Raw genomic sequence first — 27,176 nt, forward strand, 5'->3', positions numbered from 1 at the left:
AAACTTCCAGTGTTGGAGCACCCATAACTTCTGAAGGCAAGTTGTTCTGCTGATTAATCGTTCTCGCTGTCAGGAAATTTCTCCTAAGTTGCTTCTCTCCTTGATGAGTTTCCACCCATTGCTTCTTGTCCTGCCTTCGGGTGCTTTGGAGAATAGTTTGACTCCCTCTTCTTTGGGGCAGCCCCTGAGACATTGGAAGACTGCTATCATGTCTCCCCTAGTCCTTCTTTTCATAAAACTAGCCATACCCAATTCCTGCAACCGTTCTTCATATGTTTTATCCTCCAGTCCCCTAATCCTCTTTGTTGCTCTTTCTCTGCACTCTTTCCAGAGTCTCCACGTCTTTTTTACATCGTGGCGACCAAAACTGGATGCAATATTCCAAGTGTAGCCTTACTAAGGCATCATAAAGCGGTATTCACACTTCACGTGATCTTGATTCCATCCCTCTGTTGATGCAGCCCAGAACTGTGTTGGCTTTTTTTGTCGCCGCAGGACATGGCTAGATGGAGACTTTTTCTCCACAGCTTGTGACCAGGGAGGATTGGAGTGGAAGCCCTGCTGGTCAATGGCCGGTGTTGCCCTCGGTCTCTGTGTGGTCTCCTGCTATCTTCTCTCCCACCCCATTCCCAAGTTGCCTGGGCATCCGTTCCCCTCCCTTGGCACTGTGCAAATTCCATCTGTTTCTAATAGCTTAGGCTGTCCCTAGTTAGGGCACTGCGGGTTCCATGGTGCCCAGCCATTTGGAGATACCAAGGCAAGAGCCTTGGTAGTACAGTGGTCTAAGGCACCCTGTTATTAAGCTGGTTATTAAGACCAGCTGCCTGCAATTACTGCAGGTTCGAATCTCGCCAAGGCTCAAGGTTGACTCAGCCTTCCATCCTTTCTAAGGTAGGTAAATTGAGGACCTGGTTTGTGGGGGCAATAAGCTGACTTTGTATAAATATACAAAAGGATGAAGGCTATTGCTGAGCACATTGTAAGCCGCCCTGAGTCTCCGGAGAAGGGCGGCATATAAATCAAATTAAAAAAAAAAAACAAAAAACCAGGCAGAACAATTATTTTATCAATAATTTGCAAAGGGCGTAGGCTTCTTGGGACTTAGAAATCAAGAATAGTCCTTCTCTGTAACAAAGATATGGGCTGCCCAGGGATGACTGGAAGATCCTGAAAAAGAAGCAGCTACTCACTTCTAAATAGTATACTAAATAGTATAGATAGTATTCCTAGACTTACAACAGTTTGCAAGATTTGCATTACCAGCAAACGGAATGGGACAACTCACCACAACCAACTCGCCACGGCCAACTCACTGTTAAGGATATTGTTGTGCTACCAACCAGCAGAGTTGCTGAGAGCAATGAATAAGAGATGCGCAAACTGGTTTATCAAAAGTTTACTTTATAGTGAAAAAACAATCTCATAATCTTTAAATCAATCCAAGTCTTTGCCAGTTAAATCAGTCCAGTGATACAAAAACTCTTCTTACCACACAAACAGTAGTCGGTTAGAATAACAAGCTCACTCTGGTTCACAAACCACGATGGTAGCAGATCCATCCAACCGATGACAGCACAATGGTAGCAACTCCACACACAATGGTAGCATATCATCAACTGAATACGTTACAGTACCTTTCTTAAATACGTTTACAACTAGTGATTATCTAATTACAGCATGAATCAGCATTACAATGAATCAGCAGTAAAACTGTAAAGTCACACAATACATATTCATATTAAAGTCACAGGACACATATATTGCCTGGACAACTTGTTAGGCTCAAACCATATCCTAACACTCACCATGGCCAACTCGTCATGGCCAACTCGCCACGTTCAACTCACCACGGCGAACTCACCTTGGCCAACGCACCATGGCCAACTCACCATGGCCAACTTGTCATGACCAACTCATCATGGCCAACTCACCATGGCTGACTCACCATAGGACTGCAACAATTCAATTTAATTATTTAAAACAATTGAAACATGATTTAAATATTCTCATTCACCTTTCACGTTGTCCCTCCTTTGGCCTTTTTAGCGATTCGATTCCACCATTTCTTCGACATTAGTGTAACTCTCGTCCCGCGGAGAGTCGGTCACAGCAGTTGTCCTACGGCGAGTTTGTCCCGCACCACATTGGATGCAGTGAGTCAGCCGTGGCGACTTGTGGTAGACCCACCATCAAAGCCTGGTCCTTCGCTTTGGTTCTCACCTTTCCCCTCTAGCAAACAAGAGATTTCACGGTTTCCCGTTCCGGAGAGGTTGACGCAGCCGTACGTTTATTGCCAGATTCATTTGGGGTTTTTTTGACGTTACCGCAGAGCTGAATCACAGTGACTTGAAAGATGGCGCCAGTGACACCAGCCTCAGCAGCAATGCCAGTCTGCCCAGTGTCCAGAGCTGCCAACGACAACGAGAAAGAAGAGTTGCCAGTTGGGCTGTTTCTTTTGAGCGTCTTCTTCAGGATCCCCTTGGTATTCGATATTTCTCTGTAAGCAATGGAGAACGACTAAGCCACGGTTTTGGTTTGGCGTTATCCCAAACAGAGCGCGCTGAGCGAGCATCGAGCTGCAGCTGGCAACCAGATCCTGGTGGTACCTAAGAGAGCATGGCCAGCCTGGAATCTCTTGGACAAGTCCCCTAGGCTAGTCTCGTTGTCCTCGGCAACGGCAAGACCCGAGATGGAATGGGAGTTGCAGGCCTTCGGGAAGGTCTAAGTCTTCCTTTGAGGGAAGGAGGGAAGAGGTGCTGTGGCCAGGTGCCCATGACCTTGGTTGGAAGAAACACCATCTCTAGATGTCTCTGGAGATTCTCAGTCATCCAGGTCATGGTTGTCCCAAAGGTGCTTTTTTAAGAGGCCACTGGACTTCCTTGTTTTTTCTTTTGAAGATGTTTCGCTTGTCATCCAAGAAACAACTTCTTCTTCTTCTTCTTCTTCTTCTTCTTCTTCTTCTTCTTCTTCTTCTTCTTCTTCTTCTTCTTCTTCTTCTTCTTCTTCTCCTTCTCCTTCTCCTTCTCCTTCTCCTCCTTCTCCTTCTCCTTCTCCTCCTTCTCCTTTTTATCCTCCTTCTTCTTTCTTCTTATCCTTCTTCTTCTTTCTTTTTATCGTTCTTTCTTCTTCTTCTTCTTCTTCTTCTTCTTCTTCTTCTTCTTCTTCTTCTTCTTCTCCTCCTCCTCCTCCTCCTCCTCCTTCTCCTCCTCCTCCTCCTCCTCCTTCTCCTTTTATCCTCCTTCTTCTTTCTTCTTATCCTTCTTCTTCTTTCTTTTTATCGTTCTTCCTTCTTCTTCTTTTTTTTCTTTCTTCTTATCCTTCTTCTTTCTTCTTCTTCTTCTTCTTCTTCTTCTTCTTCTTCTTCTTCTTCTTCCTCTTCCTCTTCCTCTCTCCTCCTCCTCCGTGAAACGTCTTCAAAGAAAAACCACAAAGTCCAATTGCCTCTTGAAAAAAATCATCTTTGGGCAGTGGTGAAATGTAAAATTTGTTACTACCGGTTCTGTGGGCATGGCATAGTGGGGGGGTTAATGTGACTGGGTGGGCATGGCCAACTTTTTTTTTTTTTTTTTTTAACTTTTAAAAGCATTTTTTCTACAACCTACCAGAGGTTGTAGAAAAAAAAAAAGCTCTTAAAAGCCTCTGACGATCAGGCAATTCAGCTGGGATCGTCAGAGGCTTTTAAAAGCATTTTTTTTCTACAACCTCTACAGTCGAAGAGGTTGTAGAAAAAATGCTTTTAAAAGCCTCTGACGATCCCAGCTGAGCTGCGCGATCATCAGAGGCTTGTTTTTTTTATTTTTAAAAGCATTTTTTCCACCAAAGAGGTTGTAGAAAAAATGCTTTTAAAAGTAAAAAAAAAAGCCTCTGATGATCGCGCAGCTCAGCTGGGCATGGAGGGGGGGGTGCAGTGATTTTTGCTACCAGTTCTCCGAACCACCCACCTCCATCACTACTGGATCAGGCGATCCGGTCCGAACCAGGAGCATTTCACCCCTGCCTTTGGGACATCCTGTACATTTGGGGTGTTACATTCTTTTTGGCCCGAAATACGTGTAATAATTTTGAGTAAATCTTTTTCTGGGCCATGTAGGTGGACACCTTGGGCATCATAGCTTCAGGAATTTCTGGATGTGTCTGTCTGTCTGTCTGGATCTCTTTGGGAAGGGGGCTTGTTTGAGGAGAGAGACACATTGCGTCCCGTCTCCCATCCTCCCGTCCCCACTTAATCCCTTGAGCCAGGAGATGGAGCCGAACCTGGAGATTTTCCTCCGTTTTATGCCGGTACATAAAACGGGACCTTCGGGACAACCTCCATCACAAGTATGGTTGGCCCCATCATCCTTCTCCATAGCTGAGCTTAATTCAGTCGCCATTGCAGCTCGATTCGCTTTGAGCCCCCCCCCTGCCATCTCCCCCAACCCAAGACAGACCTTGAAAGAGACACAAAAGGGCCCCTTCTCTGGAAGATGTTTCAGGGGCTTGAGATCTGGTGGGCTTTTGGATGTTTCCCCCTCAGTGTGGTTTTTAAATTCCTCTTTCCCAACTAGGATTTTTTACGGAAGGAATTTAGCGAAGAAAACATCCTGTTTTGGCAAGCCTGCGAATATTTTAATCACATACCAGCTCACGACAAAAAGGAGGTAAGGTTATGTTGTCAAACGCCTTTTCCCCTCTTATTATCAAACAACCTGCAATAAATTCAGGCTGTTCAAACTCTTTGGAAGGTCTAAGGTGAGGTACAGGGAGAAGAAAGGAGCCACCACCCCGGGAAGGAGAAGACAGCTCATCCTCGACTTACAACAGTTCATTTAGTGACCGTTTGAAGTTACCACGGCACTGAAAAAAAGTGACTTGTGACCGTTTTTCACACTCATGCCCTTTGTAGCATCCCCACGATCATAATTCAGATGTTTGGCAACTGACTCGTATTTATGCAGTCTTGGGGGTCACGTGATTCCCTTTTGCGACCGCCTGACAAGCAAAGACAACAGGGAAGCCATGGAAGACAATGGAAAATATGCCCGTAACTCCCTTTTTTTTTTGCCCCAGTGCCGTCGTGACGGTCACTAAACGAACTGTTGTAAGTCGAGGGAGGCCTGTACCTCATGGCTGCCATAATTCCTGCGTACTTTTCTTTTTTAACATCATTTCTTCTTGCTTCGCAGCTTTCATTCAGAGCGCAGGAGATCTTTAATAAATATTTATGCAGCAAAGCTACGACGCCAGTCAATATCGACAGCCAAGTCCAGCTGGCGGACGATGTCCTGACCGCACCGCATCCGAACATGTTCAAAGATCAGCAGCTTCAGGTACCGTCGGAAATCTGAACAATTCCCTTCCGCTGGTTATGAAAAACACCCTTTGCGGAGGGCTGCCACAACTATCCTGTTTCCCCGAAAATGAGACCCAACCAGAAAATAAGCCCTAGCATCAATTTTCAGGATGCTTGTAATATAAGCTCTACCCCCAAAATAAGCCCCAGCACAAGAAAAAAAAAATCTGCCTCCCAGCAATTTGTCTCCTTGCAGCAAACAGCGGATGCCCACGCAGCTATTGCTATGGCAATCCCTGCAACCTGAAACAGCTGATGGTCAGGAGGCCGATCCAACCGACAATCAGCTGCTTGTGCTAATCAGGCTGTGCTGAAGCTGAAACGGGCTGTTTGCAGTTTGTTGCTCTCTGCAAGGAGGTAAATTACTGGGAGGCAGAGGCCAAAGGGTGGGCAGGGCTACATTTGGTGTATAAGAAGCACTCAAATTTTCACCCTCTTTTAGGGGGGGGAAAGTGCATCTTCTACTCCGAAAAATATGGTATATTTTTAAATTGTTTTATTCCCCCCCCCCCCCGGGGGACAAACTCTGCCACTTGTGAAACTCGTATTGAATTCTGTCTTAACAGGACTCCTGTTTTGTCTTTTAGATTTTCAATTTGATGAAATTTGACAGCTACGCACGCTTTCTGAAGTCTCCGTTTTACCAAGAATGTGTTTTAGCCGAAGTGGAAGGCCGTCCGGTCCCCGATCTGCAATGGGTCCCAAGCAGCCCTACGCTGAAGTCCAATATCAGTCCTGACATGTTCGGTGTTTCCTCTCCGAGAAAGGTATCTATCTGTTAGGATGCACAGTTGAAAACAGATCCAATTCTTGCTGGTGTAGAATAGAATAATAACTTTATTGTCGCTTTGAAAGTCCACTAATTGGCATACATTAAAATGAAATTTCGTGGCATACCGCTCTCAAGAGGGTCACCGCCTCCAATATACGCTACACAGACATGACAAAATAAGTAAACAAATAGAAAATTTGTTTATATACCCTGTTTCCCCGAAAAGAAGACCCAACTGGAAAATAAGTCCTAGCATGATTTTTCAGGATGCTCGTAATATAAGCCCTACACCCCAAAATAGGCCCCAGTTAAGATTGTCAGCCAGATGGATGCATTTAGTACCGTATTTTCCCCAAAATAAGACCTAACCAGAAAATAAGCCCTAATGCATCTTTTGCATAACCAGAAAATAAGCCCTAATGCATCTTTTGCATAACCAGAAAATAAGCCCTAATGCATCTTTTGCATAACCAGAAAATAAGCCCTAATGCAGCCAAGAAATTAAAAGACGTTTGCTCCTGGGGAGGAAAGCTATGGCAAACCTAGACAGCATTTTAAAAAGCAGAGATATCATCCTGCCAACCAAAGTGCGTATAGCCAAGGCGATGGTTTTCCCAGTTGCAATGTCTGGCTGTGAAAGTTGGACCATAAGGAAGGCTGAGGAGGCCAAAGAATGGAGGCCTTTGAACTCTGGTGCTGGAGGAGACTCCTGTGAGTCCCTTGGACTGCAAGGCCATCCAACCGGTCAGTCCTAGAGGAGATCAACCCTGACTGCTCTTTAGAAGGCCAGATCCTGAAGAGGAAACTCAAATACTTTGGCCACCTGATGAGAAGGAAGGACTCCCTGGAGAAGAGCCAAATGCTGGGAAAGATTGAGGGCAAAAGAAGAAGAAGGGGACGGCAGAGAACGAGGTGGCTGGATGGAGTCACTGAAGCAGTCAGCGTGAGCTTAAATGGACTCCAGAGGATGGTAGAGGACAGGAAGGCCTGGAGGAACATTGTCCATGGGGTTGTGATGGGTCGGACGCGACTTCGCAACTAACAACAACAACGATGCATCTTTTGGAGCAAAAATTAATATAAGACCCGGTCTTGTTTTCAGAGAAACACGGTATTATATGACAGAGAGAAGCAACACACCCTATTATACATGAGTTTGTTTTGTTCTGTTTTTATATTTATTGGATTTATATACCGCCCTACTCCCGAAGGACTCAGGGCGGTGAACAGCCACAGAATAAAACACAATAATACAAAAATTTAAAATAGAATAAAAACGAATTAAATAATTTGGCTGAGACCAATTTAAAATACCCCATAATTTAAAAACAAATTAAAATTTACATTTAAGAGGGGAAAAGATTTAGGCCAGGCCAGCTTGATGAAATAAGAAAATCTTGTGCGCGCGACGGAAGGTGCGCAGATGAGTGAGTGAATCCCCACCCCACGAGACGTTTGAGCCGAAATTGGGAAGGTGGTTCAAACTGTAACCAAGTAAAAATGCATCAGCTAAAAGGTGCATATTAGTGTGGACCAAAAAAAAAAAAAAAAAGATGTTGAGACTCTAGAAAGAGTGCAGAGAAGAGCAACAAAGGTGATTCGGGGACTGGAGGCTAAAATATATAATGAACGGTTGCAGGAACTGGGTATCAGACATAATGAAAAAAAGGACTAAGCAGGAATTCGGTATGTCTAGTCTAACGAAAAGAAGGTCTAGGGGTAACATGACAGCTGTGTTCCAATATTTGAGGGGCTGCCCCAAAGAAGAGGGGGTCAGTTTATTCTCCGAAGCACTGAAGGCAGGACAAGAAGCAATGGGTGGAAACTCATCAAGGAGAGAAGCAACTTAGAACTAAGGAGGAATTTCCTGACAGTGAGAACAATTAACCAGCGGAACAACTTGCCACCAGAAGGTGTGAATGCTCCAACACTGGAGGTTTTCAAAAAGAGGCTAGGCAGCGATTTGTCTGAAGTGGTGTAGGGTTTTCTGCTAGATCAGGGGGTTGGACTAGAAGACGTCCAAGGTCCCTTCCAACTCTGTTATTCTGGCAGTTGCTTGTTTATCAAGAAGGGAATGAAGATGGGCCTTGTTAGTTCGTCTTGGCTGCAAGTGTGTATGATAGGGTCTGTCTGTAGGTCTCAAATCTGCTGGGAAGAAGAGGATGAGCAGGCATCAGAACCAGCAAATATAAGCACTATTCTTTTTTCTTTTTCTTTCTTTTTTTTTTTTTTTGCAATAACTTTTTCTTTTATTTTTTAAACATGCAAAAATTCCAGTTTAGGACTATTCTGATTAAAGAAACCATACTCGTGGAAGTGATTTTTTAAAATTGCACTTGTTGATAGTTAGGCGGAAAAGCCAAGTCTGGGCGCTCCTTGAATGAAGAATCTGGAGAAGAAGATGGCGAGAAAAAGAAAAAAGGAACTTTTTTTTCCTGGTCGAGGAGCAAGAGTTTGGGGAGGTCACAGAAGAAGAAGGAGAACGGCAGTTGCCTCAAAGGTGAGTTTTAAAATCCAAAGATGAGGCCTTGGGAGAGAGAGAGAAGGAAGGAAGGATGGATGGATGGATGGATGGATGGATGGATGGATGGATGGATGGATGGATGGATTCTGAGAGAGGAAGAAAGGAAGGAAGGAAGGAGAGGAAGAAAAGGGTGGATGGAAGGATTCAGAGAGGAAGGAAGGAAGGAGAGAGGAAGAAAAGGATGGATGGATGGATTCTGAGAGAGGATGGAAGGAAGAAAGGAGAGAGGAAGAAAAGGATGGATGGAAGGATTCTGAGAGGAAGGAAGGAAGGAAGGAAGGAAGGAGAGAGGAAGAAAAGGATGGATGGATGGATTCTGAGAGAGGATGGAAGGAAGGAAGGAGAGAGGAAGAAAAGGATGGATGGAAGGATTCTGAGAGATGAAGGAGGGGTTCTGAGTGGGAGGGAAGAAAGAAAGGAAGTATGACAAAAGGGAAGGAAGGAGAGAGGGATGGAGGGGTGGAAGGAAGTGTTCTGAGAGAAGAAGGAAGGAAGCAAGGAAGGTAGGAGGGAGAATGATGAGGGAGATGGATAGATGGATAGATAGATGGATGGATTCTGAGAGGAAGGAAAGAGGGAGGGTGGCAGACTTCTGGAATCTATGGAATTTACTGATAGGGCATCACTGGGACTTCAAATTTTGAGGCCTGTGGTTTCCATGGCAATCCCTTTGCTCATGGGATCCAGATAGGGAAAGTTCTCCAAGCCCTCTTTTACCAGTTTGGAGAGTTATTCATTTATTTAGCATACGGTGACAAACCCAACAAAGAGAAACAAACCCATACTGCTTGTATACATGAGACTTATCTTACGGTTCGAGGGTCACCGAATGCTTGTTCCCTCTGAGGAGGAAAGCATCATGCAAAGAACAGCGAGAGAAAAATGACCAAGGTTCCCCCAAAGCAGAATTTGGAACTTTACATCTGTCCACTCTCAGAATTGTAAGGTGTTTTTCCCCCGCAGGGCTGCTTTTAAAAGAAATCCGGAGAGGTCAAGAAAGTAGCGGACAAACTCAGGAGTAGAGAGCGCGTGGGACTCTTTTTCTCATGAGTTTCTGGGCCGAATTCCAACTGGTTTTTTTTTAAGCACATAAATCTCTTTATTCTTTGGGCTGCATCCAGCCAAAGGAATACGCTTCCTTATTTCAGGTGCTTTGTTCCTATTCGGTGACACCTGCAGCCCTTACCTGAGACCAGGGGAGAAACAGTGGGGGCCAGAGCTGCCTAGGGGCGCATCCATTGCTGGGTGGATTTGATTTAAATCGAGTTGGTTTAAATCACGATTTAAATTACTTGTGAAAAAGGCTTGATTTAAATCAACTCGATTTAAATCATAATTTTTAAAGAGCAAATGGTCGTCTCCATCCCGCAGCAGCTCCTCCTCTGACCCGCCGCTGACTCACCGATAGTCCCAATATTGCAGAATATATAGCCTCATGCTACGTAACTAAGCTCCCTTTCATGCAGAATAACCTAAATTATTAATGTATCTTAAATAGACAACTATCTTTAGATCAGTGGTGGGATCCTGCCGGTTTAACAATCGGTTCGGTGGTCACGCACTTTGCATGTGTGCGTGTGTGTGTGTGTGTGTGTGTGTGTGCACAGTTTTACAAAAACTTATCTTCTACGTTACTGCTGGGGAGTAACACAGCTGAGGCGCGGCAATCCGCTCTGCCGCGCGAATCAGCTGAAAAGATATAGGTCAGTAAAGTGCAGGGGCTGATCGCCGGAGCTACCAGTTCGCCCGAACCGGTCTGAACCGATAGAATCCCCCCCCGCTGCTTTAGATAGATTTGTACTCCAGAAGCATTTTGTTAAAATAAATTTAGACACCTGACTTAATATTTCTCCCCAGAGTCTTCTCAGCCTGGTGGGCTCTCCTACAGACATAAATCACAAGATTCTTTGTCTTCGGCTGCGAGTCTGGAGATGGTAAGACTTGTCTTTTTGGACTGAAAATATGCATGAGGATGAACTACGATGATAAACTATTGTCTAGTTTAATGAAAAGAAGGTCTAGGGGGCAGGGGCGGGATTCAGCCGGTTCGGGCCGAACTGGATGCTAATTTTACATCTGGTTCGCCGAACGATAGTTGCAAGGACTGGTAGGCCCCGCCCACCACACCCCTCCCAGGAGTCTCCACACAGCCCGTCTCGGATGCGAGGTAAGTGCAGGGCCCACGCAGAGGCTCTGGGAGAGTGAAAAACAGGCCTCCCGGAAGTCCGGTAACGGGCCCATTTCCAGCCTCCGGAGTGCCTCCGGAGCCTGGGGTAGGCCATTTTCACCCTCCCGGGTGCTCAAGCGAAGCCTCCGGAGCCTGTGGGGGGGTGAAAAATGGGCCTACCGGAAGTCTGGAACTGGTCTGTTTCTGGTCTCTGGAGCCCGGGCGATGCCTTTATCACCCACCCAGAGGCTCGAAGAAAGCCTCCAGAGCCTGGGAAGGGCGAAAAGCACCCCACCCCACCCCACCCCGCCATGGTGCAGGAGGCAGAGTAGGCCACGCCCTCATGGCCACTCCACCTAGCAACTGGGCAGAGAACCAGTTGCTAAAATTTTTCAATCCCACCCCTGTCTATGCGAGAACATGATACCGGTCTTCCAGTATTTGAGGGGTTGGCATAAAGAAGAGGGAGTCAACATATTTTCCAAAGCCCCAGAAGGCAGGACAGGAAGCAAGGGACGGAAACTAATTAAGGAGAGAAGCAACCTGGAATTAAGGAGAAACTTCCTGGCAGTGAGGACAATTAACCAGTAGAACAAGTAGTTGTGGGTGCTCCATCACTGGAGGTTTTTAAGAAGAGACTGGACAACTACTTGTCTGAAATGGGATAGGGTCTCCTGCTCAAGCAGGTTGGACTAGCAGACCTCCGAGATCCCTTTCAACTCTTGTTATTCTGTGTTCCGTTTTCTAAATGTGTTGCTGCTTTAAAATAAATGCTTAGTACTTTGATCTGTTTAAATACCCCGGAATAGAATAGAATAGAATAGAATAGAATAGAATAGAATAGAATAGAATAGAATAGAATAGAATAGAATAGAATAGAATAATAGAATTCTTTATTGGCCAAGTGTGATTGGACACACAAGGAATTCGTGTTCAGTGCATATGCTCTCTGTACATTAAAAAAATACATTTATCAAGAATCATAAGATGCAATACTTAGTGATAGTCATAAGTTACTAAATAAGCAATCAAGTCATCCTAGGAAACTAAAACAATATAAATCGTAAAGATACAAGCAACAAGGTTATAGTCATATATAGGAAAAGATAGGTAATAGGAAGGATGAGAAGAAGAATAGTAATACAGTAAATAGTTTAATAATAATAATAATAATAATTTTATTTCTATACCGCCCTTCTCCCGAAGGACTCAGGGCGGTGTACAGCCTATTTAAAAACACAAACAAAACAATGATATAAAATTTAAAATAATTAAATAAATGGCTCAAATTTAAAACCCCAATAAATTTAAATACCCCAATTTAAAACTATTGTATTGATAGTCCGGCCTGGCGGAACAACAGGGTCTTCAATGCGCAGCGAAACACCCGGAGGTCAGATATCTTACGAATTTCCGGGGGCAGTTCATTCCACAGGGCTGGGGCTCCCACAGTTTGACAGTGTGGTGGGAATTAGTTGTTTAGCAGAGTGACTGCATGCAGGGAAAAACTGTCCATGTGTCTAGTTGTTCTGATGCGCAATGCTCTATAACGTCGTTTTGTGGGTAGAAGTTGAAACAATTTATGTCCAGGATGTGAGGGGTCTTAGATATATACATATAGATACAGAACAAAACTCCACATTGGTGACCAGAAAGGCATCCGGCCAGTAAATACATCTCCATTCAGTTGCCCAGACTCCACCCCACAAGGGATTATGGGGTCATTAAAAGAAGAAGATGATGTGAGGGGTCTGTAGATAATTTCACAGCCCTCTTTTTGACTCGTGCAGTACACAGGTCCTCAATGGAGGCTTAGTACTTCGTTTAAATTCCCCGCTCGATTTACCCAGCAGACCGCAACGCTTTCTCTTCAAAGGGCGAGCCCTGCCAGCCATCGGGACCTCCCGCGGCAAAAGAGAAGCCCCCCAAGTGTTGCCATGTCCACCTGCCCGACGGCTCCACTTCCGTCATGCCCGTCAGAGGCGGGTTCTCCATCAAAGAGGTGCTGTCCGACTTCTGCGAAAGGCAACGTATCAACATGGCCGCCGTCGACCTCTTTTTAATCGGCGGAGATAAGGTACTTAACTTTCATGAGACTTTTCTAAAAAAAAATAATTCATTTTTAGGCTACATTTTTTCCAAGAGCGATGCAGAGATTAGAGAGACCAATAGCATTTGGGCTTATATACCATCCCAATAGCACTTTAGAGCACTCTCTGGCTTTGTTGTGGCCTGTCGGCCGCCGGCCCCTCCAGCAGCCGAATCAGAGGAGGAGGAGGAGGAGGCGTGGGAGTCGGGGCCAGCGTCAGGGCTGGGGGAGAGAGAGAGAGGTGGAGCCTGGGCCGTCCGTCAGCCATCAGATGGAGAGTCAACAGCCCCCAGGTCTGGAGGTGGCTGATGAGGAAGAGGAGGAACAGCTGGGTCCAGTGCCTGACACACGGATGTACAGAAGGCAGAGGAGAGGAGAGCAGTGGAAATCTATGGGCCGGTCCATGGAAAGGAAGAGCCACTGCTGCTAATGAAGCCCCACCCTAGCTCTGGGGATAAAAGGCAGGAGGCGGAGATGAATAGATGTGGCAGGCAACTATTCATCTTCGGGATGGGCAGTTAGTCTGCGGTGAGAGAGAAACTTTTTGCCGGGGCTGCCGGCGCTTCTAATTAAAGGAATCTTTGAGTTCACTTCAGAGGGTTTGTCGTGTTTGGGGAGCTGGGTCAGGGTGGAGAACCGGTAGTGGAAATTTTAAGTAGTTCGGAGAACCAGTAGTGGAAATTTTGAGTAGTTCAGGGAACCGGCAAATACCACCTCTGGCTGGCCCCATAGTTGGGTGGGAATGGAGATTTTGCAGTATCCTTTCCCTGCCACGCCCACCAAGCCACACCATGCCCACCAAGCCACGCCCACAGAACCGGTAGTAAAAAAAAATGAATTTCACCACTGTTCCAAAGTCCCTTCCAGCTCAATTCTAATTGATTGATTGATTGATTGATCGATTGAAATTGTTTAGGATCTCTTGCTTGAGCAGGGGGTTGGACTAGAAGACCTCCAAGGTCCCTTCCAGCTCTATTCTGATTGATTGAAACTATTACCAAAACGTATTATTTATTTTTGTAATAGTTCAACGGGCTTTAAATTAAATTTTAAAGACAAATACTGACCAGCTATCTCAGCTGAAGGCATCTCCGGATGTTTTCTCTGGAGGTAAAAGTCTCTAATCTACAGGAGTAACCTTGAAAGTTCTCAGTTTTTTAACTCAGTCACCCATTAAATGTGACATTAAATATGACTTAATGTGACTTTTTCTGTTCGCAGCCACTCGTACTGCAGCAGGACAGCAGCATTTTGGATTCTCAAACTCTTTGCTTAGAAAAAAGGACGTTATTTCGGTAAGACCAGAAACCTGCTCTGACGCCCTTCCCCCTCCCTTATGAATGTTTTTCACACTTACGACCGTTGCAGCATCCCTGTGGTCACGTGATCAAAATTCGGGCACTTGGCAACCAGTTCACATTTACATCTTCTTTTAACGACCCCATAATCCCTTGCGGGGTGGAGTCTGGGCAACTGAATGGAGCCACCAGAGTGTTTACTGGCTGGACGCTTTTCCTGTCGTCAGTGCGGAGTTTCGTTCGGCAGATATATTCTCATCGTGCCCAGAGAGAGAAATATCTGCCTCTACCTAGGATCGAACTCACAGCCTCCTGATTGTGAGGCAAGAGCTCCACCTCTAGGCCACCACACCACTCCTAACCAATTCATATTTATGACGGTTGCAATATCCCAGGGTAGATCACGTGATCCCCTTTTGTGGCCGTCTGACGAGCAAATTCAATGGGGAAGTCAGATTCATTTAACAACTTCGTTACTAAGTAGTCCTTGATTTACAACAGTTCACTTAAGTGACCGTGAATTTTATTTATATATTTTTTTTCTTCTTTAAAATACCTAAGTGCTTAATAAACACTGTATTGTCTGGATCAATCTGTTTATGCGCAGTATTAATAAACTAGTAGTAAAAGTAATAATTATAATAACATCCATAATTAAAATACTACAATTTACTTATTATGGTAAAAAAAATCTACTTCATTTATTTATATATTTCAGTAATCTTTCATCCTCCAATTTCTACCTCTTTTATCCAACCATTGATAAAATATATCCCATGTTAAAAAATATTCTGTTCCTTATCTTTTATTATTAGTATCCGTCTATCCATCTCTGCACAGTCTAATAATTTTCTAATTATACTTCAATTTTCCAATATTGTGCAAATACAACTCTCACTGCTGTCAACACGTGTATTAGTAAATATGTAGCCCCTTTTGTTGTCATTTTCTGGTAGTATATCTAAAAAAAATACTTTAACTGCCTCACTTAACAGCAGAAATTCTGAGCTCAACTGAGGTCACGAGGTGAGGACTAGCCGTATTCTGAGTGCAAAATCTAAGCAGCCAGCATGATATTTCCAAGACTCTGCCTATCAGAGAAGATTTATCCGGGCGGGAGGTGTGTAAAAAAGCCACAATGGCAACCAGGACTCACAGCCACCACAATCTTGGCTTGTTGGGGATAAACACACCTGTCTCGTGGCGGCCCTGAATGCCAAAAAAAAAAAAGATATTCTCATTTTTCTTAGTTTCACATTACGTCAAAGAGATGTAAAGGTAAAGGTTCCCCTCGCACATACGTGCTAGTCGTTCCCGACTCTAGGGGGCGGTGCTCATCTCTGTTTCAAAGCCGAATAGCCAGCGCTGTCCGAAGACGTCTCCGTGGTCCTGTGGCAGGCATGACTCAACGCCAAAGGCGCACGGAACGCTGTTCCCTTCCCACCAAAGGTGGTCCCTATTTTTCTACCTGCATTTTTTACCTACTTTCGAACTGCTAGGTTGGCAGAAGCTGGGACAAGTAACGGGAGCTCACCCCATTACGCTGCGCTAGGGATTCGAACCGCTGAACTGCCGACCTTTCCATCGACAAGCTCAGCGCCTTAGCCACTGAGCCACCGCGCCCCTCAAAGAGATGTAGGATTAAGCTAAATTCTGAATGGTTCTCTCGACGTACAACCGCAGTTATACCTTAAATTTCTGTCTCTAAACGAGACAGTTAACTGAGTTTTGTCCCGTTTTGCCTCCTTCCTTGACACAGCTGATAAGTGAATCACTGCAGTTGTTAAAAATTAGTAATACGGTTCTTAAGTGAATCTGGCTTCCCCATGGATTTCGCTAGTCAGAAAGTCGCAAAAAAGGGGGATCGCGTGACCCCCCCAGGACGCTGCGGTCCGTCATAAATATGAGTCAGTTCCCCAAACACCTGAATGTTGATCATGTGACCACGGGAAGGCTGCAAGTGTGAAACAATTGTGCCCTTTTTCTAATCAGATGGTAACTTCGAACGATCACTAAATGAACCGTCGTAAGTTGAGGACTATGTTCACTCGGTTTGTCTATCCGTTTCAGGCTCGACCTGCTCCCTATAAATAGATCGGTTGGTTTAAAGGCTAAACCCACCAAGCCAGTCACGGAAGTTCTGCGTCCGGTCGTCGCAAAATACGGATTGAATCTTAATAATCTGGTGGCCAGACTAGTAAGTAATTCGTTCAACTAAAATAAGGGGTTTTTTTTAAAAAAAAAAAAGATTTCAACGTGTGGTGTTTTCTTTACGATAAATAAAACGGTCTTCAACCTCATTTGTTATTAAAAGACACCCTAAGCTCACCGATAGGAGATTAAAGCAATTTTATTCCTCTCTATGTGTATATTTTATAGAATTCCAGGCTCCACATGTAAGTTTTAATTTATATCTATCTATCTATCTATCTATCTATCTATCTATCTATCTATCTATCAGTGGTGAAATCTAAAATTTGTTACTACCGGTTCTGTGGGCGTGGCTTGGTGGGCGGGGGGTAATGTGGGCGTGGGGTAATGTGGATGTGGCCATTTAAAAAAAAAAAACTTTTAAAACCATTTTTTCTTCGGCGAAGAGGTTCAGCGAAGAGGTTGTAAAAAAATGCTTTCAAAAGGCTCTTACGATCCCAGCTGAGTTGCCTGATCGGCAGAGGCTTTTTTTCTCTCCTCCTCCTATTCTGTTCTGTTCTGTTCTGTTCTGTTCTGTTCCACTGTTCTATCCTGTTCCACTATTCTATTCTATTCTATTCTATTCTATTCTATTCTATTCTATTCTATTCTATTCTATTCCATTCCATTCCATTCCATTCTGTTCTTTTCCAATATTATTCTATTCTGTTCTGTTCTGTTCTGTTCTTTTCCAATATTATTCCCTTCCCTTCCCTTCCCTTCCCTTTCCTTCCCCTTCCCTTCTCATCCCTTCCCTTCCACTCTGCTCTGCTCCACTCCACTCCACTCCACTCCACTCCACTCCACTCCACTCCACTCCACTCCACTCCACTCCACTCTACTCTACTCTACTCTACTCTACTCTATTCCAATATTATTCTATTCTACTCTTATCATTTGCTACACCCACCTCATTATCGAGAAACAATGTTCTAAAAGATCATACATTCAATCCAAATTGCTAACTCCCATCCCGGTGCTGGCCACGAATTCAGTTCCTCTAAATCATTGGTTCTCAACCTGTGGGTTGGGACCCCTTTGGGGGTCGAACAACCCTTTCACAGGGCTTGCCTAAGACCATCGGAAGACACATATTTTCAATGGTTTTAGGAATAATTTTATTAGTTGGGGGTCACCACAACATGAGGAACTGTATTAAAGGGTTGCGGCATTAGGAAGGTTGAGACCCACTGCTCTAAATAAATGCCCTTTTTAATCCCACGGCGCTGAATTGGATGACAGAACGGGGAGCAAGACCCCTTAGACCTCGGGGCGCCCATCTCCAGCCTTGATGGACAGAGGGTGATTCTGGAAGACAAGATTTCGAGAAAGGGGAAAGGTAAGCAGCGCTGAAAATGACTAAATCAGGATCACGCGCGTGCGGGATCCAGCCGAATGACCTGAATTCGGGACTACTAAGTAAAGCTTCCCAGTACAGGAGCCCTCGACTTACGACCACAATTGATCCCAACATTTCTGTTGTTAAGTGAGACATTTGTTAAGTGAGTTTTGACACACGTTACGGCCGTTCTCGCCTCCATGCTTATGCGAGCCGCTGCAGTCGCTAATTAGTAATGCGCTTGTTTCGTGAATCACTGCAGTTGATAAGTTAGTTCCACGGTCGTTAAGTGAGTCTGGCTTCCCCATGGACTTGGCTCGTCAGAAGGTCACAAAAGGGGATCACATGACCCCGGGATACTTTTTTCTGTTGTCATTTAACAACCCCGTAATCCCTTGCGGGATGAAGTCTGGGCAACTGAATAAAGGTAGTAGAATGTTTACTGGCCGGATGCCCTTCTTGTTGCCAGTACGGAGTTTTGTTCAGCAGATATATTCTCATTGTGCCCCGAGAGAGAAATAATCTGCCTCTACCTAGGATCGAACTCACAGCCTCCTGATTGTGAGGCGAGAGCTCCACCTCTAGGCCCAACGCACCACTCACTCCGGGACACAATAATGGTCCTAAATAAGAACCAGTTGCTAAGTGTCTGAATTCGGATCATGTGATCACCGGGAGGCTGCAAAAGTCATAACTATTAAAAAATGGCCCTAGGTTACTTTTCTCAGTGCCGTGGTAACTCTCAACAGTCACTAAATGAACTGATGTAAGTCGAGGACTACCTGTGATCTTCAGAGGCGGTTCCAGGTTGCCCAGATGGGTGGGACCAAGGGCTTAAAAATTACTCGTAAGGGGTCCTTTTCTCACCAGTGCACCAATCGGAGTCCCAGCAATAGCCATGATCGTGATTGATCTTAGATTGTAAGCGTGTTAGCAGGAAACATTGGGGTTTGGAAAAAAAAAAAAAGAATTAAATTTCTATCGTTCACAGACAAGGGGAAAGGAGCCTCCTTAAAACACAGTGCGCCTGTAACTACTAATGCAGGGAACCAAGCACTCACAGTAAGTTTTCTTCGATTATTTGAAACTCCCGTGATTCAACATTTTCTTCCCAGAATTAAGAGGGGTTGGATGAGCATCGAAGTCCCGTATTTGCTTTGTGCTTGTTCTTTATTATTACATTCGTATTCCGTGGCTCACCAGTGTGACGTTAATGGGTTCGTCAGACGAGAGTTACACAAAATCATCTTACAGAATCCAGAAGAACAAAGTTGGAAGGGACCTCGGAGGTCTTCTAGTCCAGCCCCCTTTGCTCAGGCAGGAAAGCCTATAACATTTCAGACAAATGGTTATCCAACATCTTCTTAAAAACTTCCAGTGTTGGAGCCTTCACAACTTCTTGTGGCAAGTTGTTCCGCTGATTAAATTGTTCTCACTGTCAGGAAATTCCTCCTTAGCTCTAAGTTGCTTCTCTCCTTGATGAGTTTCCATCCATTGCTTCTTGTTCTACCTTCAGGTCAGTGGTGAAACGTAAAATTTGTTACTACCGGTTCTATGGGTGTGGCTTGGGGGGGGGTAATATGACTGAGAGGGCGTGGCCAACTTTTTTTTTTTTTAACTTTTAAAACTATTTTTTCTACAACCTCTTCAGCTGAAGAGGTTGAAAAAAATGCTTTTAAAAGCCTCTGACGATCCCAGCTGAGTTGCCTGATCGGCAGAGGCTTTCTTTTTTTCTTTTTTTAAGCCTCTGATGATCCCCGCTGACTTGCCTGATGGGCAGAGGCTTTTTTTTTCCTTTTAAAAACATTTTTTTCTATAACCTCTTTGGCCGAAGAGGTTGTAGAAAAAAAATGCTTTTAAAAGCCTCTGATGATCCCAGCTGAGCCGCGCGATCATCAGAGGCTTTTTTTTTTTTTTTTTTTACTTTTAAAAGCATTTTTTCGGCCAAAGAGGTTGTAGAAAAAATGCTTTTAAAAATTAAATAAAAAAAAAAGCCTCTGATGATTGTTCGGCTCAGCTGGGCATGGGGTGGGGGGGGCAGGGAGTTTTGTTATCGGTTCTCTGAACCACCCGTCTCCATCGCTACCGGATCGGGCGATCCGGTCCGAACCGGGAGCATTTCACCCCTGCTTCAGGTGCTTTGGAGAATAGCTTGACTCCCTCTTCTTTAGGGCAGCCCCTGAGATATTGGAAGACTGCTATCATGTCTCCCCTAGTCCTTCTCTTCATCAAACTAGACATATCCAGTTCCTGCGACTGTTCTTCGTATGTTTTAGCCTCCAGCCCCCTAATCCTCTTCGTTGCTCTTCTCTGCACTCTTTCTAAAGCTTCTTGTCCTGCCTTTTGGTCCTTTGAAAAATAGTTTGACCCCTTCCTCCTGTTTGTGGCAACCCCTTAAGCCACATCTGACAGTATGTCATTTGCTCCTAACTTAACATAATCATAACTTTGTTTAACTCAACTTAACTTTGTTAAGTGAATCTGACGCCCCCCATAGGCGCTACATGTCAGAAGGTCGCAAAAAGGGATCGTAGGACACCCCCCCCCGGGGGGGGACACACTGCAGCCATCATAAATATGAATCAGTTGCCGTGCGTCTGAATTGTGATCGCCTGACCACGGGGTATGCTGCAACAGCCATAAGTGTGAAAAACCGTCATAACTCACTTTTTTCAGTGCCATTGTAACTAAATGAACTCTTGTGAGTCGAGAACTCTCTACCCAGATTTAGGAGCAATTTAACAAAATATTAGCAGCAAACATGGAGAAAATGTTACATCCAGTCAGGATTTAAGTTGTAGTCCTCGACTTATGCCCACAATTGAGCCCAAAATTTATGTTGCTCAGTGAGGCATTTCTGAAGCGAGTTTTGCCCCATTTGACGACTTTCCTCACCACCGTTGTTAAGCGAATCAACCCAGCAGGTGTTAAATTAGTAACCCGGTTGTTAAGTGAATCTGGCTTCCTCATCGACTTTGCCGGTCAGAAGGCCGCAAAAGGGGACCCCCCCCCACAGGACACCGCAATGGTCATAAGTATAAACCCGTTGGCAAACCTCTGGATTTGGATCACGCGATGGCAGGGAGGCTGCAACGGTCGTAAGTGTGGAAAAACGCTCATAAGTCGCTTTTCTCAGTGCCGTGGTAACTTCGGTTTGTTGAACTGTTGTAAGTCGAGGACTACCTGCCTAGCACAATTCCTGCTTTTGGCTTGTCTAAGTCAGGGGTGTCAAACTCAATTTCATTGAGGGCCACATGAGGGTTGTCTTTGACCTCAGGGGGGCTGGGGTGGGCGTGGCTGGGGTGGGGTGGGCATCGCCAGGGTGAGCATGGCCAGCTCGACATCACTCGTGACGCGCCCTGCCTGTGGTGGCCTGAGCGCTCTGCCAAGCGAAAACTTGGCAGTTCACGAGCTCCATTTTCGGCTGTGAAGGCCTCCTGCAACCCTCTGCCGGTGAAAACTTCACTCGTGTGGGGGGGGCTGTGCTGGCCCCCAGGGCTCCGTTTTCAGCTGGGACGGCCTCTTGCAGCCCTCTGCCGGTGAAAACTTCGCTCGGGGGACTGCACTGGCCCCCAGGGCTCAGTTTTCAGCTGTGAAGGCCTCTTGCCGCCCTCTGCCGGTGAAAACGTCACTTGTGGGGTGGGCTGTGCTGGCCCTCAGGGCTCCATTTTCGGCTAAGATGGCCTCTTGCAGCCCTCTGCCGGTGAAAACTTCACTCGGGACTGTGCTGGCCCCCAGGGCTCAGTTTTCAGCCGTGAAGGCCTCTTGCAGCCCTCTGCTGGTGAAAACGTCACTTGTGGGGTGGGCTGTGCTGACCCTCAGGGCCCCCGTTTTCGGCTGGGACGGCCTCTTGCAGCCCTCTGCCGGTGAAAACTTCGCTCAGAGGACTGCGCTGGCCCCCAGGGCGAAGTTTTCAGCCGTGAAGGCCTCCTGCCATCCTCTGCTGGTGAAAATGGCGCTTGGGAGGGCTGTGCGAGCTCCGTTTTGGCTGGCAGAGGCACCGCGGGCCTTGAGTTTGACACCCCTGGTCTAAGGGGTCTCACCATCTCGTCTGCTTGTCCAAAAAAGGGAACCCGGTAACTGCTTCAGAGCCCCATCTTGTGTTGAAGTCTTGAAAAGATGCCTCTGAATTAATGCTCCTTCGGGCAACCATCCATTGACCGTAATCCTCCAAATTAAGATTAGTGTGGGTGATTAGCGTGGCTTGGCCCGGATCACGCATTGTGGCAGTGGGATTACGACAATTGTGTTTTCCCCTTTCCCGGATCCCCCTCTCAGTTCGGGCTCATCAATCAAGGTCTCTCGTAGGCCGAAGCCACCAGAGACCTCCAAATTGTAATTTTTTTTAAATTTTAAATGTAAAGATAAGGGAAAACTTTAAATAAGAGCCTTGATAGTATAGGGGTTTAGTGCACCCTGTAATTAACACAGCTGCCTGCAATTTCTGCTGGTTCGAATCTCTCCAAGGCTCAAGGTTGACTCAGCCTTCCATCCTTTCTAAGGTAGGTGAAATGAGGACCCAGTTTGTGGGGGCAATAAGCTGACTTTGTATAAAATATACAAAAAAGAATGAAGGCTATTGCTTAACGCATTGTAAGCCGCCCTGAGTCTCCGGAGAAGGGCGGCATATAAATCAAAATAAAAAAAATAAAAAAATACAAGGTAATCCCTGACTTGCAGCGGTCTGTTTAGTGACCGTTCAAAGTTACGGCGGCGTTGAATAAAGTGACTTAACGACCGTTTTTCCACAGTTATGACCTTTCCAGCATCCCCATGGGCACGTGAGCCCAAATCAGACGCTTGGCAAACTGACTCGTATTTATGACCGTTGCTGTGTCCCAGGCTCAAGCAATCCCCTTTTGCGACCTTCTGACAAGGAAAGTCAAGGGGGAGTGGGGGAAGCCAGATTCACTGAACGACCGGGTTACTAACTTATCAACTGCAGTCGTTTGCTTAACAACGGAGGCGAGAAAGGTTCTAAAACGGGGGCCAAGTTCACTTAACAGACGTCTCAGAAATTTTGGGGCTCCGTTGAGGCTGTAAATTGAGGACTATCCTGTATTTCAATCCACCAGGGAATTGTTACTTTTGCTCAAAAACTCTTATAACCTGTTCAATTTTCTCTCCCCTCCCCCTCCAATCAATCTAACTCAGGGGTCGGCAACCTTAAACACTCAAAGAGCCACAAAGGTCCTAACCGGAATCCCCCCGTTCAATTTTAGAGCCAACCGGAAGTCCTGTTCACCCTACCATAGAGTTTCCTCCTAGCACCGCATCCTTTTTCCTCTGCCAACCGGAAGTCCTGTTCCTCCCACCATACAGTCTCCTCCTAGCGCGGCATCCTTTTTCCTCTGCCAACCGGAAGTCCTGTTCCCCCCACCATACAGTCTCCTCCTAGCGCGGCATCCTTTTTCCTCTGCCTGCCCTAACCGAAAGCCCTATCAATTGTGGAGCTGACCGGAAAACCCGCCCCTTACCATAGAGTCTCCTCCTAGCACGTCGTGCTTCCCCCCCAACCCCCAAAACCAGAAGCTCCTCTCAAAATTGTGGCGCCAACTGGCAACCGGGAGCCGCAGCAGAGGGATGAAAGAGCCACATGCGGCTCCAGAGCCACGGGTTACCGACTCCTGATCTAACTCTTGATTCAATGCATAGAAGCCACGTAACTAAAACCCAAAAGTCTTGTGTCCATAATGACTCTTCTTGTGAATTTTCTTTTTTTACGTCCTGCAAAAGGGGATTCTAAAATTCTTTCCAAGGAGAAGAAGCAAAAAAAGGCTGCGGAGACCAGGACTAGAGTCCAGTAATGTGTAGCGAACAAAGTCCATCATCTGTTTTTGGCATCTTGTTTCTTGATCTTCTTCCAAAGCAAATTGTGATAGCAATAACAACCTCCTGCCTGCCCTTTCAAATCTCGGGCTGGAAATTTCTACCCCGTATCTGAAAAACGTGGAATTTTCTGCCCAGCTTCTTTGATAAAGCCTTTTCTTGAAGGACTCCCGGTTTCACCTGCTGAAGTCCCAAATTTATCTCTCGACTGGAAAAAAATACGGAAGTTCCTGATTTAAAACAATTGTCGGTGTGAGGCTCGAAAAATTGAGGGAAAGAAAGAAGAGGGAGCCAGTGTATCTCACGGAAGGAACCAAAATATGATTTTGCTAAAAATCATGCTAAAACATGGACACCTGACCCTAACTTTAACCAGGGTGTCAGTCAGGGGTGCTATTCAGCAGGTTCTGACAGGTTCTGGAGAACCGGTAGCGGAAATTTTGAGTAATTCGGAGAACCGGCAAATACCACCTCTGGCTGGCCCCAGACCGGGGTGGGAATGGAGATTTTGCAGTATCCTTCCCCTGCCATGCCCACCAAGCCACGTCCACCAAGCCACACCCACAGAACCGGTAGTCAGTGTCTTTTAGGAAGACTCTGCTGGTCTCTGTATTACTAGATCTTCATGTTGGGGTGCCAAGGTGTGGTGGGGCATTTGCGGAGGGCCCACAAGAAGATGGGGGGGGGGTGGAAATGATGGGAGATCCAAGAATCATCATCTTCTTCTAAAGACCCCATAATCCCTTGCAGGGTAGAGTCTGGGCAACTGAATGGAACTGAGTTGTGTGTTTTAATGGCCGGATGCCTTTCCCTGTCGCCAATGCGGAGTTACATTCAGCAGATATATTCTCATTGGGCCCAGAGAGAGAAATATCTACCTAGGATTGAACTCACAGCCTCCCAATTCTGAGGCGAGAGCTCCACCTCTAGGCCATCGCACCACTCTATAGGGAGATCCAAGAACGTCCTGGCCAAAAGTCCCCGGAGACAGATTTGGCTGTTTCTCCTCCGTGTGGCTGTTGTGTCAAGGTAATTCGTGTTCCCTTTGGCTTCCCCTGTAGGGCGAAGGAAGACCTGTTGGAAAGCACAATTCTTTTAAATTAAAAGGCGAGCCGGGGAAAAGCTCTCGCGAAGCCTACCTGGCCCCCAGAGAAGACCGCCTTGCTCAGACTGAAAAAAACACACGCCAGCATTTGAATTTGGAAGAAGCAGAGGGTATGTCATTTTTAAAATATATGCAGTAAGTGTGTTGTCTCGTCCGACCGTGGTGACCAAGTGGAGTGCGTTATCTGTTCCGGCCGTGTGTATTGGCGATGCAATAAACTTCATCCACATCTGAAGTTAACATTCCTGTGTTGCTGGACGTGTTTGGGACGCATGTGAGCCCCTGCCTTTGCGCTGGGAGGGGCTGGGGAGAAGAGAAGGAAAGGAAGGGGGTGGGGGAGTTGTTCTGTGATCCACTCAACAGGATACCCGTGATATCATGGCCACGTCATCCAGACCTCTTGCATCCCCAACTCTTCTTTGGAAAAACCCAGCTGTTGATGACGGCTTTTCTGATCAATCCATCGTTGGGTCTAGGACAGGGGTGTCAAACTCGATTTCACGGAGGGCCGCATCAGGGTTGTGTTTGACCTTGGGAGGCCGGGGTGGGCGTGGCCAGTTTATTACCCTCCACACCCTCGTGTCGAGGGTGCCTGTGAAGGCCCGAGCGCTCTGCCAGCGAAAACAGGCTCCCGAGCTCCGTTTTCGGCTGCGACGGCCTCCTGCAACCCTCTCCCAGTGAAAACAGAGCTCGGGAGGGCCGCACGCAGCCCCCTCAAGCTCCGTTTTTGCTTGCGGCAGTGGTAGGTTCCTCCCGGTTCTGCCTGGTTCGGCCGAGCTGTTAGCGCTGATGATATGACGTCACCGAACTGGTTCTGCCCCCCCCCGCATTATTCTTACCTTTTATTTGTTTTGAATTGTCACATGATCATCAAGCCACGCCCACAAAATAAGCCACGCCCACAGAATCGGTAATAAAAAAAATTAGAACCCATCCCTGTACTCCTGGCCAATCCTTCGCTGTTTCCAGGGCAGCCCCACGGGCCAGATCTAAACACCCCGTGCACTGCATCCGGCCCCCAGGCCTTGAGTTTGACACCCCCCGGTCTAGGACAAGCTGCCGTGGCTAACTCACCACAGCCAAATTGCCCCGGTTATCTCGCCTCGGCCAACTGGCCGCCGAACAACTCGCTGCGGGACAAGAAGTTGTACTAAGATCGAAGAAATGGTGGGATAGAATCGTTAAAGGAAGGCTGCCCAAGGAGGGACAAAACGAAACGGGAATGAGAAAAAATTAAAATATATATTTTTAAATGATTTTAAATAATTCAACAGAATTGTTGGGTTGTGCTTGGTGAGGTGGCTGTGGCGAGTTAGACCATTCCGTTTCCTATCAATCCATAGTTGAGGTCTCCATCTCAACTTCCACCAGCCCAGTCTTTTCCCAAAGTCGTTTCTTTGGGTTGATCGATTCTGGCGGTAGATCCGTGTGACCCTCGATCTGGAGAGGCTCGGGGTTCAGGGATCCTTTCCCCAGCCCCTTCCTGGCCCACCTCCGCTTTCCAAACCACCACCGTAGACTTCATAACTTCTCCTGGCGCATTAAAAATAATATTTGGCAGACAACAACGATTGAAGTCACATATTCAAATGTCGGGGGTTTTGGGGTGCCCCTGGCCTGTTTTTCCTTGCCTTCAAATTAGGGGTACGCAAAATATGCTGAAGTCACCAGGCTGAGAGATCACGAAGGATTTTGCTTTCAGAGTGGATTAGTAGCGGGCTCCCTGTTCCTACGGACCAAGTGGCGTCTGCTTGGAAGAGTCAGAATCAGGCCAGGGTGGGGTAGTGGGGGGCAGAGATTCCCCCAACTGGCACCCCTGGAAAGAGGTGGGGCTGAGTGGCTCGGTCAGCCCATCCTCTGGGGGGCCATTTGGGTCCGAGGATCAGGAGGTAGAGGCAAAAATCAAAAAGATGATGGCGCCACCTCCGAAGCAAGTCCAGGTTGGGCTCAAGGATAACGTCCGATGGGACATTCGATGGTCATCACAGGTGATGTTGGCGCAATGCTTAGAAGGCATGAACCAGCAGAGAGAAAGACGAGTATCTTTCCACCCAAGGGGTTTAGCATCTGCGTGGGTATCCCCTTGGCATCTCCACAACTGTCAAGAGCATCAAACGAGCTACGTCTTCAATTAGAATCATAGGGATCCTGAGGTTGGAAGGGACCCAGGAGGTCTTCTACTCCAACCCCCTGTCCAATTTAAGAATCCTTATATCATCCCGGACAAATGGCTGTCCAATCTCTTCTTAGAAAACGAAATTTGTGCAATTTAGCATTTTGTTCATTCCGTGGTTCAGAAGAGTCTTGACGATAGGGCAGGAAGGGACCTTGGAGGTCCTCTAGTCCATCCCCCTGCTCAAGGCAGGAGACCTTGTACCATTCGAGACAAACGGCTGCCCAATCTTTTCTTGAAGACCTCCAGCGATGGGACACCCACAACTCCGGGAGGCAGGCTGTTCCATTGTTTAATTGCTCTCACTGTCAGGTGAGTTCCAAGTAGGACCTCTCTTTGAGGAACTTCTACCCATTGG

The 27,176-nt window shown here is 46.3% G+C and overlaps 1 protein-coding gene across 1 annotated transcript in view; it reads left to right on the top strand.

The window, feature by feature from the left end:
- Nucleotides 1-27,176, top strand: part of RGS12 (regulator of G protein signaling 12) — a 55,110-nt gene that overhangs the window by 20,172 nt on the left and 7,762 nt on the right. Inside the window, exons 4-15 of the mRNA XM_070948141.1 lie at nucleotides 2,330-2,499; nucleotides 4,548-4,640; nucleotides 5,166-5,309; nucleotides 5,920-6,099; nucleotides 8,451-8,604; nucleotides 10,486-10,562; nucleotides 12,672-12,872; nucleotides 14,106-14,179; nucleotides 16,253-16,379; nucleotides 17,615-17,711; nucleotides 18,703-18,773; nucleotides 24,602-24,755. Of these exons, the coding sequence (XP_070804242.1) occupies nucleotides 2,330-2,499; nucleotides 4,548-4,640; nucleotides 5,166-5,309; nucleotides 5,920-6,099; nucleotides 8,451-8,604; nucleotides 10,486-10,562; nucleotides 12,672-12,872; nucleotides 14,106-14,179; nucleotides 16,253-16,379; nucleotides 17,615-17,711; nucleotides 18,703-18,773; nucleotides 24,602-24,755 (1,542 nt within the window). The remainder of the gene's footprint in view (nucleotides 1-2,329; nucleotides 2,500-4,547; nucleotides 4,641-5,165; nucleotides 5,310-5,919; nucleotides 6,100-8,450; nucleotides 8,605-10,485; nucleotides 10,563-12,671; nucleotides 12,873-14,105; nucleotides 14,180-16,252; nucleotides 16,380-17,614; nucleotides 17,712-18,702; nucleotides 18,774-24,601; nucleotides 24,756-27,176) is intronic.

This window comes from Pituophis catenifer, unplaced genomic scaffold, assembly GCF_029215685.1.
Source record: "Pituophis catenifer annectens isolate HBS135680 unplaced genomic scaffold, rPitCat1.0.hap2 SCAF_8, whole genome shotgun sequence".
In the NCBI taxonomy this organism is placed as follows: Eukaryota; Metazoa; Chordata; class Lepidosauria; order Squamata; family Colubridae; genus Pituophis; species Pituophis catenifer.